This window comes from Lepus europaeus, chromosome 10 (assembly GCF_033115175.1).
Source record: "Lepus europaeus isolate LE1 chromosome 10, mLepTim1.pri, whole genome shotgun sequence".
NCBI lineage: Eukaryota > Metazoa > Chordata > Mammalia > Lagomorpha > Leporidae > Lepus > Lepus europaeus.
In genome coordinates, this window is record NC_084836.1 from 124,875,034 (window position 1) to 124,887,023 (window position 11,990).

General features: G+C 72.2%; 2 protein-coding genes across 2 annotated transcripts; both read left to right on the forward strand.

The window, feature by feature from the left end:
• The first annotated feature begins 473 nt into the window (after nucleotides 1-473).
• Nucleotides 474-2,881, forward strand: MRGBP (MRG domain binding protein). The gene is made up of 5 exons (XM_062202420.1): nucleotides 474-652; nucleotides 852-973; nucleotides 1,501-1,582; nucleotides 1,727-1,801; nucleotides 2,076-2,881. The coding sequence occupies exons 1-5, from the start codon at nucleotides 505-507 to the stop codon at nucleotides 2,261-2,263; spliced, it is 615 nt and encodes a 204-aa protein (XP_062058404.1). The 5' UTR covers nucleotides 474-504; the 3' UTR covers nucleotides 2,264-2,881.
• Nucleotides 2,882-5,061: 2,180 nt separating this feature from the next.
• OGFR (opioid growth factor receptor) lies at nucleotides 5,062-10,366 on the forward strand. Its single transcript, XM_062204454.1, has 7 exons — nucleotides 5,062-5,224; nucleotides 6,335-6,403; nucleotides 6,746-6,824; nucleotides 7,693-7,771; nucleotides 8,121-8,187; nucleotides 8,758-8,906; nucleotides 9,233-10,366. Exons 1-7 carry the CDS (start codon nucleotides 5,099-5,101, stop codon nucleotides 10,146-10,148), a joined length of 1,485 nt encoding a protein of 494 aa, XP_062060438.1. The 5' UTR covers nucleotides 5,062-5,098; the 3' UTR covers nucleotides 10,149-10,366.
• The last annotated feature ends 1,624 nt before the right edge of the window (nucleotides 10,367-11,990 follow it).

The following is an 11,990-nucleotide window of genomic DNA, read 5'->3' on the forward strand; positions in this document are numbered from 1 at the left end:
CCCAGGCCCTGCCGTTGACTCCGCCCCGCCCAGGCCCCCCGTTGACTCCGCCCCAGCCCGCCGCTGAGCGGACTGAGACCCCCAGGCAGCCCCGGGGACCCGCGGCCGCGGAGCGGGGCTGACTCCGCCCGGGCGGTCCCGCCTGCAGGCCCCGCCCTGGGCCCGGGGGCGCCGCCGGGCTGCTAACTCGCGTCGGGGTGGGGGGGAAGTGTCCGGGCGGCGCTGCGGGGGCCAGGGTGTCGGACAGAGACCTGGGAGACCCCCACCCACAGCAGCCGCGCCCGCTTCCCGCCTTTGCGCGGCCCCGGGTCCGAGCCGCGGGCGGGTTCCGTTCGGGCCCGCGCCGCCAGGGGCCGCCGCCAGGGGCCGCCACAGCGCGCGCCCACCCCGACCGCAGCTGCGCCTGCGCCGGCGCCGGCGCGCGCGCCCGAGCGGCCCGTGACTGCGCCTGCGCGGAGCCCGGGCCGTGCCCGCGCCCTCCGGGGGGCTTGTCGCCGGGCGGCCATGGGGGAGGCCGAGGTGGGCGGCGGGGGCGCCCCGGGTGACAAGGGCCCCGGCGAGGCGGCCACGAGCCCGGCGGAGGAGACGGTGGTGTGGAGCCCCGAGGTGGAAGTGTGCCTCTTCCACGCCATGCTGGGCCACAAGCCCGTCGGTGAGCGCGGGCCCGGCGTGGGGGCGGGGCGGGCAACCGTCAGGGCGGGGGCGGGGCCTGGGACCCCCGCGACCCCGCACGCCCTCACCCCGTGCCCGGGGGCGCGCAGCTCGCCAGCCCGCCTCCCCACTCCTCTGCGCCAGGGGGGCCGCGACTGCTTCACCCCCGGCCCCGCCCTCACCGGGCCCCGCCCCCGCAGGTGTGAACCGGCACTTCCACATGATCTGCATCCGGGACAAGTTCAGCCAGAACATCGGGCGGCAGGTGCCCTCCAAGGTCATCTGGGACCACCTGAGCACCATGTACGACATGCAGGCCCTGGTGAGCTGGACCCGCGGCGCGGGGCGCGGCGCCGCCCGGGCCCGCGTGGGGGCCACAGGAGGTGGAGGGGGCCTTGCTGGCCACCTCCCGGGGGTCCCGGGACGGCTGCCCGAGTCCAGCTAAGGCGCAGCACAGCTCCTGGGGCCCCGGGCCTCACCTGTGTTGCTGCGGGGGGCAGGCTCCCCCCGGCCCCCCCGGGCCAGGGCTGCGGACCTTGGGTCTGGGAGTTCAGAGGCGCTGACTGCACCGGAGGGGGGGGCGGCAGAAGGGGCAGCACCTGTGCCTCCCAGCTGGACTTGGGGCTCCCGCGGCTGTGCGGGACCTTGCCCGCGGCTGCCCTGCGCCCGAGTTCAGCCTGCGTGGTGCCTGGGGGTCCTGGTGCCCAGAGGTTCCCCTCGCGGCTGCAGAGGCCAGAGCAGCCCGGGGAGGCAGAGGCCAGGGCGCGCTCACGGCTGCAGGGGCTGGCCCAGGAGCAGCGCCCTCACGGACTTGCTGAACCCGTGTTCCTTTGCCGGGTCCGACGTCAGCACGAGTCGGAGATCCTTCCGTTCCCGAACCCCGAGAGGAACTTCGTGCTCCCGGAGGAGATCATTCAGGAGGTCCGGGAAGGTGAGCAGGGCTGGGCCGAGGCCCTGTGGCCGGCACAGCGGGTGGGCGGGCAGGGCTGGGGCCGAGGCCCTGTGGCCGGCACAGCGGGTGGGCGGGTGGCCGGCACAGCGGGTGTCCCATGGTGCCGCCGCCGCCTCCTCCCAGGCAAAGTGATCCTGGAAGAGGAGACCAAGGAGGAGATGAAGGAAGACCTGGACCCCCACGGCGGGGCCGACGACGGTGAGCGCGGGGCGGGGCCGGGGGCGGGGCTGCGCGCGTGGCGGGGCGGGGCGGGGCCGGGGGCGGGGCTGCGCGCGGGGCGGGGCTGCGGCGCACAGGGCCAGCTGGTCTCCCGACGGTGCTGGCTGCGCTGGCCTTCAGGCTGGGCACCCCCTCGAGCCCCGCGGCCCGGGCTCCCAGCCCAGGAGGGCACCGAGGGTCAGGTGCGCAGAACCTGACGGGCGGATGGTGGAGCTCCTGGGCTCCGTGCTCAGCTGAGTGGTTTTGCTCTCAGTTTTCTCATCCTCAGGGAGCTTGGGCAAAGCCACAGAAAAACCCGGCAAAGACAGAGAGAAGAACTCGTCCGACCTGGGCTGCAAGGAGGGGGCGGACAAGCGGAAGCGCAGCCGGGTCACCGACAAGGTTCTGACCGCCAACAGCAACCCCTCCAGCCCCAGCGCCGCCAAGCGCCGCCGCACGTAGGCCCCGGCCCGGGGGCAGCCGGGAGCGGGTGAGGCGCCACGGCCGCCGAGGGCCGAGCGCTGGGGGCCAGCAGCGGGAAGCCCAGGTGGGCCCCGCCGTGTCCATAGGCTGGACGCACGCAGCTCCGTGTCCAGCGTCTGGCACGTGTGGGCCGTGGCAGCGGCCTGGGACTGGGGAAGACCTGGACGTGGCCAGCCAGGAGGACAGCTCCACGCCCCGCTGCCGTCTGAGGCCCCGAGCCCGCCACGGGGCCTGCGCCGATGGCCGCCCTGCCCATCGGGGGCCTAGGACAAGGCCTTCTGCCCCTCCCCGCACCGCAGCGATGCGTGTGGTCGGGTGGGCGTCTCACTATTTAAATTTCCAGAAGCCTGTTTACTAGGGTTTTACGTGAAAGCACACGGGAGTGAAGGCCGCGGGGCCCTCGCGGGAGCTGCGCTGTTTGCGCCGCCTGCGGGAGTTTGCCGCCTCGCTCTTGCATCGCCCGGTGGGGAGCGGCGGGCAGACGGGGTGGGCGGGAGGCGGGCACGGCCTGGCGCCCCCGCCCTGGGATGAAATTTCTTTTCCTTTGATTGCTGCACATTAAAGCAGAGAGGGGCGTGTTCGCACCAGTGGGCTTTCCTCCAGCAGGAACTCGCGTGGGTGACCTCCCGGGCGGGCGGGCGGGCGCTCGCTACACTGTTAGTGCCTCAGCAGGGAGGGGGAGGAGCCGCGGGGCTGGGCTGCCTCCCCGGTCGGCCCTGGCACCGCCCCCCACCTCTGCCTCGGGGGTCCGGGCCACTGGGTTCCTCGCCTGCACTGACCCCGCAGCACCCACCGAGGCGGCCAAGCCGGGCCTGCTGTGGGGAGGGGCTGGCGGCCCCAGGTCACTTCCCGGGGCGACATCGGGCTGGCAGCTGCTTCCCTAGCACGCACACAGCACCCTGTGCCCCCGGAGCCCCCCCTAGCCAGAGCCAGGGCCCAAGCTGCGTGGCTGCCCTACCCTGGCCACGCCTACCCGGCCCCAGACCGCATGGAGGGAGGGGAGGGGTGTCCTCCCAGTGCCCCCCGGGGTCCCCTGCACAAAGCCAGCCCCCCCCCCCCCCCCCGCCTTGGGCCAGCTCTGCAGCCAGAGCTGTGATCCGAGCAAGCCAGGCCTTGCAGGAATCGGCCCGGCCGCGCGCTCATCACCCAGCACCGCTCTGCCCTCGGCCCGTGCCTGCCTGCCCCGTCGGCACGTTTCAACCCCTGGGCCCTTCGCGCCGGTTTTCTAAGGATGGACGAGTACCGGACGCACGGAAGGGCGAGTGTCCGCCACTTCACCCCCAGAGGGCAGTGTGGCTGGCCGGCCGGAGCCTGGAGCTGCCTCCGGGTCGCCCACGCGGGTGCAAGGGCTGAGCCGTCTTCCACTGCTGTCCCAGGGACAGCAGGGAGCTGGGTTGGAAGTGGAGCAGCCGGGACTTGAACCTGTGCCCGTGTGGGTGTCGGCCCTGCAGATGGCCACAGCACTGGTCCCAGCATCCCGTTTCTGCAAGCAGGGGCTGCCCACACACCCAGGGGGCCGGCCTGGCTGGACAGGTGGGCAGCCCTCCTGGGCCCCTGCGGGCAGGTCCCGTGGCACTGCTGTGTCAGGGGTGTGGCCTGCGATGGGCTTAGGAATACCTGGGCTCAGTGCAGGCGGTGCCAGCCGGGACTGGGAGGTGGAGGCAGGAGACGCGGCCTGGGGCAGCTGACCCTCAGCTGAGCCAGCACTGCTGTGCGCTTTGTGTGGGGGCCCCTGGCGAGCACCCCGCGTACCACACAGGCTTCCCTAAAAGTTATTTGAAAGCCAGAGTTAGAGGCAGATCTGTCCACTGGTTCACTCCCCAAATGGCCACAAGGCCCAAGGCTGGAGCCAGGAGCTTCATCCCGGTCTCCCTTGTGGGTGCAGGGGCCCAGCGCTCGGGCCTCCATTGCTTTCCCAGGAGCATCAGGGAGCTGGGTTGGGAGTGGAGTCGCCGGGACTTGAACCAGCACTCGTGGACTGTGGCATCTCCCGGCCCTGGCCGTCTCCTGGTGGATTCAGATGGGGGTTCAGGAGGGGCTGGAGGGGTGGGTGTGGTCCCAGCCCAGGGGCAGCCAGGAGGGAGACTGGGCCCCGGTGCTGCCCAAGTAGTGGTGACTGCTGATCGGCATTGGCCGCCTGGGTGAGGACAGGGCGTACAGGGACCTGGCCACACACCTGTAGCCTGCTGCCAAGGACACCAAGGGGACTCTAACCAGAGCCGCCGGAGCCCCAGTCCTTGGTGCTGGGCGGGTGTTTCCAGGTGTGCCACCTGCTTGCTGCCTCCCCCAGCCCCGGCCCCGCCTGAGGTGGCAGGTGCTGTACGCACACCGGCCAGGGAGCGTCTCACCAGCAACGCTGTGGGAGCACAGCGCCATGGCCCACCGGCCTGGCGAGACGGCCACATGTGCTCCGACCCATGGGACTGCCCCAGCACCCACCTGTGCCCCACCAGAGGCCTCTGTGCACCGACTTGGCAGCTGGGCCTCAGCTGGGAAACATCCAACAGGCCGCCGAGGCTCGGGGCCAGCCCCACTGCCCTGGCCACCACGGGGAGTCCTCCTGGGAGGAGGAGCGGCGGCTCCCGCACCCGCGGCCGGGCGGGGCGCGCAGCCCACAGGGTCGGGCCTCCCCCCGCCCGCACAGCGCCTTCGGGGCTCCCCTGGCACGCGGGGTCGCGGCGGGCGGAGGATTCCCGCGCCTCCGAGGGGCGTCCCGAGGGCGGGGCCGGGCCCGGGGCCGCCCCCCGCCCCGCCCCCGCGCTTCCTCCGCTTTCACTTTCGCTTCCGCCCGAGCGGGCCCCGCCGCCGCCGAGCATGGACGACCCCGACTGCGACTCCACCTGGGAAGACGACGCGGAGGACGCGGGGGACGCGGAGGACGCGGGGGACGCGGACGAGGACGCGGACGAGCTCCGGGCGGCCCGGCCCGGCGCGCAGCAGGTGCGGCCCGGGGAGGCTCCGGGTCCCCGGGGGCAGAGGCCCCCCTCGGCCGCGCCGGGGGCCCCCGAGACGCCGGCCCAGGCCAGGCTGCGGAACGCGGGGGTAGCCCTGGGACCGCGCGGGACCGGGGCTGTGCGCGCGTGACGTCAGGGGTCGGAACGTGGCTGTCCTCAGAGCCCCGGGCGGGGCCGCGGTCCGTGAGCGGGTGCCATCCGGGCTGTGTGCCCGGGTCCCGCAGCCCGACCGCCTGTGGTCACCACGGCCACCGTGGCCTCCGTACCGCTCTGCTGGGCACAGCCGCCCCTCTCCGGGTGCAGCGCCGCGAGCTCCCGGGGTTGGGCAGGGGGTGGCGGCCGGGGGGCGGTCAGCCGCTGGCTACTTTGTTGCCGCCCGCGCGCTGCCAGCGCTCGCTGCTGGTGCTCGGCTCTGCGGCGGGTCCAGCGCGGTTGCCCAGAGCGTCCCCTTCCCGCCTGTGGTCTCGGGATGGGTCCTCCCAGCTCCACTCTCGCCCGCGGTGGTCAGGCAGAGCGGCCGGAGGACCTCCGACCTCTTCTGCCTCTGATCTGGACCCTGGCCAGGGGCACCTGTCGCCCTCTGGACACAGAGGGAAGTAGGGGCCGCTGGAGGGCGGGGCCCGGCTGCCGAGTTTCGGTTTCCCAGCAGCTGGCCCCGGTTTCAGGTCCCAGCGGAACCAAGAACGGGTTCCGGCGTCCAGAGGTTCCTCCAGGGCCTAGGAGCGCGGCGTTTCCGCGGAGGGCCGCCCCCTGGCCCCTGCCTGGGCCTCTTGCTGCCCTGGGATCGCAGCTGGGCTCAGCCCCACCCCCGCCCCCGGCCAGAGAGGTGGGGTCAGGACTGACCCTCCCTGGTGCCCAGTATTTGGCTCTCCTAGCGGGAGGCTGAGGGGCGTGGTCAGCCTGGGCCAGGAGTCCCGGGGTGGGGGTGCAGCCGAGGCCCGGCTCTGGCAGCTCCTCTGCGCAGGGATCCGAGCATCCTCTCGACCCAGCTCTGCCCACTGGGCCGTCCTCCCCGAAAAAGTATCCAGGTGGGGGCACCGAAGCCACAGCCTCCGTGCCCTCTGCAGGGGGCCTCACCTTTCTCTCCTCCCATCAGTCCAGGGCACTGCGGCCCCGCAACTGGCGAGCCATGCAGGACATGTGCAGGTACCGGCGCCACTACCCGGTAGGTACCTTCCCGGCCCCCGCACCCTCTCCTCAGAGTGCCTCGGGGCCCCTTGCCGTCAGAGGTCAGGTCCCAGGGAGGTGGGGGGGACGTGGGTCCCACGAGGATGCCCCACTGTGCCAGCAGCCCGCACCCCAGCCTCTCCCCGCAGACCCCTTTTCAACCCCAGGTTGCCTCGGAGCTGTAAGACAGGGGGTCTCCCACCCTGCGCCGTCTGGTGGGGCCGTGAGGGTGGCTGCCAGGGGTCAGAGCCAGGAGCCCAGGCTGGGCTCGCGGGGCCGAGACCCCCGCCCTCAGTGCACACCTGCTGCTGCCATCCCTGACCCTCTCCTCGATCTCTAGGGTTTGGTAGAGCGAGACTGCAATGGTGACATGCCCAACCTGAGCTTCTACAAGAACGAGATCTGCTTCCTGCCCAACGGTACAAACCCGCCTCCTGGGGGGCTCCCTTCCTGCCCTCCCCACGGGCTGTCCCCGACTCTGTCTTCTTAAGTAGCTCCACAGTGCCCCCTGCAGGCGGCTGGGGGACTCCAGGGAAGGCCGGGTCAGGGCTTAGTGAAGTCAGAGGCGCCCCTGGCCCTGCTGTGCTGGGTGCTGTGCGGCTGCCCCCTGAGACCCAGGGCGTGTAGACCCCCAGGCTGGGAACCAGGCGCGCTCTCTCTCTCTCTAAGATTTATTTGAGCACCCGGCGCTGTTTGAAAAGCAGAGTTACGGGAGGTGGGGTGGTCTTCCATCTGCTGGTTCACTCCCCAAATGGCCAGAGCTGCGCTGATTCGGAGCCAGGAGCCGGGAGCTTCTTCCAGGTCTCCCATGTGGGTGCAGGGGCCCAAGCACTTGGGCCATCTTCTACTGCTTTCCCAGGCCAGAGCAGAGAGCTGGACTGGAAGTGGAGCAGCCGGGACTCAAACCGGCGCCCATAGGGGACGCCGGCACTGCAGGCAGCTGCTTTACCCGCTACTCCACAGCGCCGGCCCCTGATGCTGGAGAGAACTTTATGGAGTGGAATGCTTTGTGCCATGAAAATGCCAGGGTCAATAAGTGACTCTTGGTGGCTGCCGGAGACCGCGGCCTGCACACGGCTCAGTCCTGGGCGCGGGCGGCTGCCCTCCCAGGCGTGACAGTCTGGGCTGGGGTCTGTGTGAGGCCAGAGCTGTGTGGCCGAGAGGCTGTGCAGGGGGAGGTGGTGAGGCCAGGTCCTCCGGACGCCCCCAAGTCCCCCTCTGCGTTGCCCTCGTGGGGAGGGCGGGGCGGGGCCGAGCCGCCGCGCTGACTCGTGCCTGGGGCCCTAGGCTGCTTGATCGAGGAGTTTCTTCAGCAGTGGAGGAGCCGCTACAGCCGGCTGGAGGACAACCACTCCTACATCCAGTGGTGAGCGCGGGGGCCCCGCCCGGCCTTGGTCCTCCGACAACCTGGGCGCCGCCGCTAGTGGGGGAGGGCGGGGCTCCACAGCGTCCGCCCTGGGCCGGGGCCTGATGCCCGGCTCACTGCCTGGGAGACGCTGACCCTGCCAGGCCCCCTCTGAGCCTCCCCGCAAGGTGCATCCCGGGAATAACTGTAGCCTTGAAGAGAGAACGGGAAGTGGAGGCCAGGCCCTCCCTGAGCTGCCGGCCCCGGGCCCGTGGCTGTGTTGGCTGCAGGAGGCCTGGCGGGAGCACCCGTGACGGGGGGGGGGGGGGGGGGGCACTTTCTGTCATTTACGGGGCCGCCCTGCCCGCAGGCTGTTTCCTCTGCGGGAAGCAGGAGTGAACTGGCACGCGAAGCCCCTCACGCTCAGGGAGGTGGAGGTGAGCTCGGCTGGGGCAGCTGGGGAGACCCGGGGCAGGGCTGGGCAGGGCTGGGGCAGGTGGGGAGGCCTGGGGCAGGTGGGGAGACCGGGGGCAGGGCTGGGGCAGGTAGGGAGGGCTGGGGCAGATAGGGAGGGCTGGGGCAGGTGGGGAGGCCTGGGGCAGGTGGGGAGACCGGGGGCAGGGCTGGGGCAGGTAGGGAGGGCTGGGGCAGGTGGGGAGGCCTGGGGCAGGTGGGGAGACCGGGGGCAGGGCTGGGGCAGGTAGGGAGGGCTGGGGCAGGTGGGGAGGCCTGGGGTAGCTGCCCCCGCCCAGGGCGGGGCTCACACCTAGCCTGGTGTTTGGGGACCCTGGCGAAGGCCTCTGGGGTAACGGTCTCCCGTGCAAGGGGGTCCCCCCGGCCGCCCCCGAGGCACGCCTGCTGCCCAGCAGGAGGCGAGGGCAGCGGTCTCCGTGGTGTGGCTGCGCAGGGCCACCTGGGTCTGGAAGGCCCTGAGGGCCGGGAGTGTCGCCCGGGAAGGGGCTCCCACGGCACCCGGTGGCCGCCTGAGCCCCGGTGGGTGTTTCCAGGCATTTAAAAGCTCCAAGGAGGTCAGGGAGCGGCTCGTGCGCGCCTACGAACTCATGCTGGACTTCTACGGGATCCAGCTGCAGGACCGGGACACGGGCGCCGTCTGCCGGGCGCACAACTACCAGAAGCGCTTCCAGAACCTGAACTGGTGAGGGGAGGCCCCACCCCGGGGGGGGCAACTTGAGGCCTGCCCCAGGAGAAGCCAGAGCCTGGAGGGGCCACAGCTCCTCTGGCCTCTCCCAGCTGGGGGTGGGCTGGGGGCGGAGTCGGGAGTCGCCGGGGGCGGGGGGGGGGGGGGGGGGAGTAGGGAGTCACCGGGCCGGGGGCGGCCCCCTTCTGGGTGATGCATCCGAGGCCCCACTCCTGTGCCCAGGGCCCTCTCCCACTCTCCGGGGTGTGGGGTGAGGGTCCCCCCACTGCCCCCCAGGGAAGGGGTTCTGGCAGGCTCCGCCCACCGCCCCCTCCCCCTCGCAGGCACAGCCACAACAACCTGCGCATCACGCGCATCCTCAAGTCGCTGGGCGAGCTGGGCCTGGAGCAGTACCAGGCGCCGCTGGCGCGCTTCTTCCTGGAGGAGACGCTGGTGCGCCACGAGCTGCCCGCCGTGCGCCAGAGCGCCCTGGACTACTTCGTGTTCGCCGTGCGCTGCCGGCGCCAGCGCCGCGAGCTCCTGCGCTTCGCCTGGGAGCACTTCCGGCCGCGCTGCCAGTTCGTCTGGGGCCCGCACGACAAGCTCCGCAGGCTCAGGCCTCTCCCTGCGCCGCCGCCGCCGCGGGCGGGCCCCGGGCAGGCAGAGGGAGGCCAGAGCCCCGAGGCCAGCGCCCAGGGCCGGACCTGCGGGCCGGACCGGACAGGGGCGGGGGACAGGGAGGCCGAGAGTCCCCCGGGCGCCAGCACCCTGGAGAGGGAGCCTGAAGCCGAGGCCGGGGACTGCGGGGAGGACCAGCCCGAGCCCCCCAGCCCCAAAGAGACCAAGAAGAGGAAGTTGGAAGCCAACCGGCAGGAGCGGACCCTGGAGGAGCCAGGCCCGCAGGGTGCCTCCGACGTGGAGAAGATCGCCCAGAACCTGGAGGGCTGCGCGCTCAGCCAGGGCGGCCAGGAGCCGGGGGACACTGAGCAGCCCCGCCCAGGGCCCCCAGGCGCGAGGGCTGCTGAGACCAGGAAGCGCAGGAAGGTGGACAGAGGCGCCGGGGGCTCCCAGGCGCCTGCCCCAGCTGCGCCCTCCGACCCGCAGGAGCGCCCTGGTGCCGGAGCCGAGGCGGAGGAGCCGGAGGGGCCGGAGGAGCTGGAGGAGGGAGCCCAAGGCTGCCTGTCGGAGGGCTCCAGCCAGGGCACGGCGAGAGACACCGGGCAGGACAGGGCTGGGGCAGGGGAACCCGCGGAGCCATGAGGAGTGGGCCCAGCAGCAGGAGTGGAAGCGCCCGGTGGTGGCCAGGACGGAGCCGCGCTCAGGGAAGGCCACGGCCTTGGGGACGCCCCTGACCTCAGCCTCCCCCTTCTCTGCGACCCCCATCTTTTGTGTGGACCCTCGGGGGTCGGGTGGGGTGGCCCCTGTTTTCCTACTCTGGTGCCGAGGGAGGTCTTTCCCAAATAAACAGTTCACTCGGAGCCTCTGCTGTCGCCCGCGGCCCGGCTTGGGGCCTTGGGAGCTGGGAGCCCCTCTGGACTCCTGTCCCTGGTAGGTGCAGCCTTGCTTTGCCCAGACGCCACCCACCCCTCGGCGTGCACACCGCGCTGGGCTCCATCCGCCCTGGCAGGTGCCCCTGAGGGCCGTGCCCTGCCGGGACGCCAGATTCTCCACCAGGGTTTCTACATCACTGGGCGGGGGCCTGTGTGGGCCTGCGGGCAGAGCAGCACAGGAGGCCGGGACACACACAGGGACGGCGTGGGGAGGCCAGGACGCTCATTCCTGAGCGGTGGCAGGGGCACACCTGAGCTGAGGTGCCCAGCGCCGGCTGGGGACAGGGGTCTTGTAAACTGGCTCCTCAGCCTGCTGGGTGCACCAGACCCCGGTGCCTCCACTCTGGCTCAGTGCCGGGGTTCTGCCCCTGGGCAGGGACTGGGGCGCTGAGGTGAGCCGGGCATCAGTGTCTCCAGCAGGGTCCGTTGGGCTGTCTGGCTGACCATCAGGGGCCTCCAGGGGGGACAGAGCCCCTCAGCGCCTGCCCTGACCAGCTGAGAGGCTGGTGCCAGTGGGGCTGGGCCCTGACGGGTGGGTTTTGTGGGGGCTGATGGCAGGGGGAGGGTGAGCGAGGTCTCAAGCGCCTGTCCACCCGCCGAGCACAGGCGAGAGCCGGCCACACGGTTGGTCCAGCAGGAGCCCTCCCTGGCCTGTGTTGGCTGTGGCGGCACAGGGCCAGGCCGGATGGGCTGAGGGGCACTGGCCTCGCCTCGTCTGGTCCCAGGCCTGGTGTGGGGTAGGCTGGCTGTCCCCCACCCGCCACCAGTCTTCTGTCAGACTCAGCTGGGAGCTCGCCCCCGCCCTTCCTGATGTGATGCCCACCCAGGCTCCTGCCCACTCCCTGGTTGGCGACCTCAGGGGGTCAGTGCCACTGTCCTCACTCCTGTCCTGCCCCACTGTGTCACACTCAGCTTTGGGGGAGGGGCCTGGGATTCTGTGCACTGAGCAGCCGTAGGGGACCTGAGCATTTGAATCCCCAAGGGTGTCCCCCGCCTGCCCGGGGGGTGTCCCTCTTCCTGGGGACCTGGTGCCCCCTCAGGAAGGAGCCGAGCTTGTGGGGGGGGGGCTGACAAATCCCTGGGCCAGAGCAAGGCGCGGCTTCCTCCAGGGGCCAGGACCTCCATGAGGCTGTGGCCCTCGCCACTGGCGCCGACGTGGCCACGCCATGTGGTCAGCCCGGGCTTCGTGGGCAGGGGACCAAGGGGTCCCAGCCTAGCAGCCACAGAGCCTTTACCAGGGCGCGGCCTGGGGGTCTTCCTGGGCTGGGGCTGGGGCGCACGGCTCACAGGAGCCTTGTGTGCGGCCGACGTCCGGAGAAAAGGTGTCTTTCTTCCCCGCCGCGAGGTGCGTAATTTTAACTCCCGGGCTGGCCGCGAAGACGCCGCCACCCGCTTCCCCCGCCCGCCCCGGGGCGGCCGGCTGAATAGGGGGCTTGTGCGCGCGGCCCGGCCCGCCCCCGCCCCAGCCCCCGCCCGCGGCCCCGCCCCGCCCCGCCCCCCGCGCCGCCGACCCCGGGCGGCCGCGCCTCGGGCGCTCAGAGCGAGCGCAGCC